Genomic DNA, 4,260 nt, shown 5'->3' with positions numbered 1-4,260 from the left:
TAATCCGGTTGGGAACTGCGCGGTACCGGGATTTGAACCACGGACCTCTTGCATGCGAGGCGGATGCTCTAACCACTACGCCATCGCCGCAGACCCGATTTGTCAACAATTTAGCAAATATTTTGTAGTCAACGTTACATAACGATATTGGCCTGTATTCGTTAACTCTCTTTAATGTGTTAGGATCAGCACTTTTTGCAATTAATGTTGTATGGCTCTGATAGAAAGAAGGAAGAAGTTCACCACGGTCATAAGCCTCTTTAAAAAGTTGCTCAAGGAAAGGTATCAGAAGTTCCTGAAAAGCTATGTAAAATTCACCACTAAGGCCATCTGGGCCAGGAGTTTTGTTTTTCTGCAACGTTGTTATTGCAAATCTAATTTCCTCTCTGGTTATTGGCCCCTCTACAGGTAGTCTATCATCATCTTGTAACTGAGGCACAAGGGCAATGAAGTGGTTAGCTTCTTCCTCAAAATTCTCCTGAAGCTCAGCCGCGGTGAACAAACATTTGTAATAATCTTCAAATGCAGCTCTTATTTCACATGTCTCTGTGCAAAGGGAACCCCGCGACTCAATTTGCAGTATCTGTTTAGAAAGTGCATATCTCTTTTCATCTCTAAGGGATTTTTTAGTGGGTTCCTCTTCAGTGAAATGGGTAACACGGGAACGAATCTTAGCTCCTTTGTATAAATCTGTATCATGTTTTTGTATCTGTGCTCGAATCACATTTATCTCGTCCCCGTACAATCCCGGCTGTTCACTTTCAAAAGTATGGAGCTTATGAAGTAAATCATAAAGATAGCGCTTTTCAGCTTTTTTTCTTTGCGCTATTTCGCATGAAATACTAATTGCCTGATACTTGACTCTTTCTTTGAACCTTTCCCATTGAGCGAAAATTGGTAACTGTCGACACCGTTTTACCTCTTGTACCGATTCTTTTACTATTTTAACAAAACAATCTTCGCGCAACAACTGTACGTTAAGCTTCCATAGGTCCCAGTTTAGAGGGGTTTTACGAAAATTTTTAGGACCCCAAGAAACAGTGACCAAGCAATGGTCTGTAAAAAATATGGGCTTTACAGCATAATTATGAATGTGAGACCATAAGCTTAGAGATACATATACACGATCAAGCCGAGCATGAGAGTTGCCTTGAAAGTGCGTGAACCTCACCGAAGAAGGTGCATGCGCTCCCACATCTATTAAATTGTGGTCATTCAATAGTTTCTGCAATAAGGCTGCACTTGCATCATAGCGATTTGTTATGTATGAATGATCTCTAGCGTCACAAACACAATTAAAGTCTCCAAAAACTACCAAAGTTCTGTCAGTGTTTAGTAGCGAAGTTAAAGAAAGAAAAAAAAAAGAATTCCTTTCATTCACTTTGGAGGGAGCATAGACACAGATAAACCTCCAATTATGGGAATGAAAAGATAAGTCGCAACAAATGAGGCGTCCTTCCCCATCAACATGTAGTGACGTCAAAATATGATTCAAGTGCTTTCTAATTAATAAAAAGCATTCAGCGGATGCACCACGTGCTGGGCTGATGTATAAATTGTAATCACGGAAAACTTCCAGTGCAAGATCGGCGTCACGAGCAGCGGAAATCTTAGTCTCTTGCACTGCAAGTACATCAATGTTGTACTGCTCAAGCACGGGGCGCAACTGCCACTGACGCCTTACATTCCTCAAGCCACGTACGTTGAGTGTCGCTACACACATGGGAAACGTTAGCGCGGTAGCCATTTTGATATCTTACTACTTTTGTAGGTCACCTTTAGCCACAGGCCAACCTGTGGCTTTACCTCCTTTGCACTTTTTAGGAGCACTTTCCTCAGGACTCTGGCATAGGCGGCACGTCTCTCGGTCCCCAAAGAAGGTGACACGTGGACCACACGAAGACACTTGCTCTGTCGTGTCTGGCGCACTCGTTGTTGCTTCATCGGTGACCGATGCCTGACGCTTCCTTATCTGACTGCAATCCATTCCTTCTTGTTCCTCATTGTCAGGAGGCTTGTCCTTAAGGCCTTCCAAGTGGTGTTCGTCAGCAGCATTGCATTCATTTATGCTTTCACTGGCGTCGTTAGCGGTGTTATTTTGCGTTCCAGAGGTATCCATGGACAAGTGTTCCGCTTCCTTTAAGGCACCTTCTGCTCCTCCCGCTGCTTCTCCTGTCGCATCAACTACCTCAGTGACATCCATAAGATGATCGAGACGTTGGTCTTCTGTCTCTTGGCCAGAACGGAGTTTGTTGGCATAAGTCGACACGCAGGCATCCGACGAGTGACCAAAACGCTGGCATTGCAAGCACCTCGGTGTTTTGCACTGTCGTCGTACATGCCCCACTCGCTTGCACCGAAGACACAGTGGAGGCCTACCGGGAATAAGTACGAGGCATTGGTGGCCATAAATTGACATAAGGTGTGGTATTGAGCTCACAGTGATGGTGTCCTTGAGCTCCAAGGCAACGTCTCTATTTGTTGTCATCCATTGTTCCATTCCTGCACATCTCCATGCCTCTCTTTCAACGGACTTCACAACGCCGTAAGCTTGGAACGCCTCTTCAACACGTCGCGATTCAAGATGAGGCGGAAGCCAAAGTAGTTTCAGCCTAATATTCTTGGTCTCCGGATCTAGCACCATGCACTTCAGCCCTTTTACACGGAGCTCACCACAAGTAACGAGTTTCTGTTTCGCCATGCTGTCTGCACACGTAACCATCCATACATGGCTCATCTGATACTGGCCAACTCCAATAATGTCCGCTGTGCTCACCACTTTAAGCAGCGCGTCACGGAAGTCAGGGGCACGGTACGGCCTACCACTCAAGTCGGCATGAAGGAAAACGGAATTCAAAACATCGTTACCGGTTGGAAGACGTGGCAGGACGACTTTATAGCTTGAGTCTTCATCATGAAACGGAGTCGATGATCCTCGGCCGTTGGCCGATACGCTGTTACCAGCAGAGAGCATTTTGGAACGCAGCCGATCGGTGCGGCTTCTTCTTCCTCCCCCCGACACAGTGGGACAATGCCGAAAAATTATGTGAATGCATGGTTATTATTTTGTGTCAACTGCAGCCTGTTTCAAAATAGGCATAAGATAAACAGAAAACTATGACAAGTTTTCTCAACGAGGCGGAACCTTCTTTGTGGCCTTAGGAATAACCAGGAAAGATGAAGACGAGCACTGGTGGCGATAAAAAAAACACAAGAGAAAAGATTATGACTACAACGACGATGCGTTTTCATCACCACTTTTCTAGCGTCCCACTTGTAAAGCTACCTGCTTTCACCTTGTATTCGTTTATACTAGCTCACCTTCACGTCGTTCGAAGTCATGCGATTATAGCATCAGTACGGTAGTTATTGGAATCATGTACACGAAGTTCAAACCTTACAAATGCACTGCCGTAGGGTTACACGTAAGAGCGGTATGAGGATGTTTTACAGTCCAACGCTTTATTTACAGAATAGGTGCAGTGCCCCTGGCAGCACACAACACAGAGTGAAAAATAGCTACATTCTTTGAAACCAACCATTGAAGTCGTTGGCACATCAAGGTCTCTTTGTCCAATCTGGCAGAAGTCGGCTTTGTCTTCGCTACACTAATTGATGACTGCATACGGCAGCGCTGGCCCCTAAAATTCTCTTCGAGCATCGTTTCTCGATTAGTTTGAAGAAACGAAACCGAAATAAACACCGCGCAGGGGTCCTTGCCCAAAATGAAACATCGCGTTGCCAACATCAGCGATTCAGTGTCTTTGCACGAATAATAAAGAGATTGAGCCAGGGGTGTGAGAAAACTAAAGATCCCCCGTCATATTCAGCGTTTCTCGCCGGGTCCCCTAGAGCTGCGTCTACCGATGTTGTCACGTGAATACCACCGAAAATGACCGACAGCCGTACGAGAAACCCACAGAGGAGTGCAAGTTCCGCTGCACACATTGTAATGAAGAGCACTGAACCTCAAATGACACCAAATATTATTTTATGTATCTTCATATCGAAATATCAAACGGTGTTCACCGTTGCCGTAGTTTTACGACACACTATACTTAACGTAAACAAAAGAAACAAACCACAACTGAAATGATCATTCTTACTTCAACATAAGAACTTGGAAGATATGAATTGGGTGAAAAAAAAACGTGACTGATCACCCCGTCATACGAATCGGTATAACACGAAAGTGAGACATGTCTTCACAGAAGGTGTCCTTATTGTGTAATGATAGAAGACAGCTTGAACAATTTGTAT

General features: G+C 44.6%; 1 protein-coding gene across 1 annotated transcript; it reads right to left on the bottom strand.

Moving 5' to 3' along the window:
• Positions 1–1,759: 1,759 nt before the first annotated feature.
• Positions 1,760–3,006, bottom strand: LOC142803005 (uncharacterized). The gene has a single exon (XM_075888102.1). It carries the CDS (start codon positions 2,972–2,974, stop codon positions 1,760–1,762), a length of 1,215 nt encoding a protein of 404 aa, XP_075744217.1. The 5' UTR covers positions 2,975–3,006.
• Positions 3,007–4,260: the final 1,254 nt, after the last annotated feature.

The sequence above is a fragment of the Rhipicephalus microplus genome, chromosome 3 (assembly GCF_043290135.1).
Source record: "Rhipicephalus microplus isolate Deutch F79 chromosome 3, USDA_Rmic, whole genome shotgun sequence".
In the NCBI taxonomy this organism is placed as follows: domain Eukaryota; kingdom Metazoa; phylum Arthropoda; class Arachnida; order Ixodida; family Ixodidae; genus Rhipicephalus; species Rhipicephalus microplus.
Note: the sequence above shows the minus strand (reverse complement) of the source record. Positions and strands in the feature narration are given on the sequence as shown.

What these genes read in the sequence shown, in the direction of transcription:
- LOC142803005 (XM_075888102.1), bottom strand. Translation starts at nt 2,974, where the DNA reads ATGCTCTCTGCTGGTAACAGCGTATCGGCCAACGGCCGAGGATCATCG.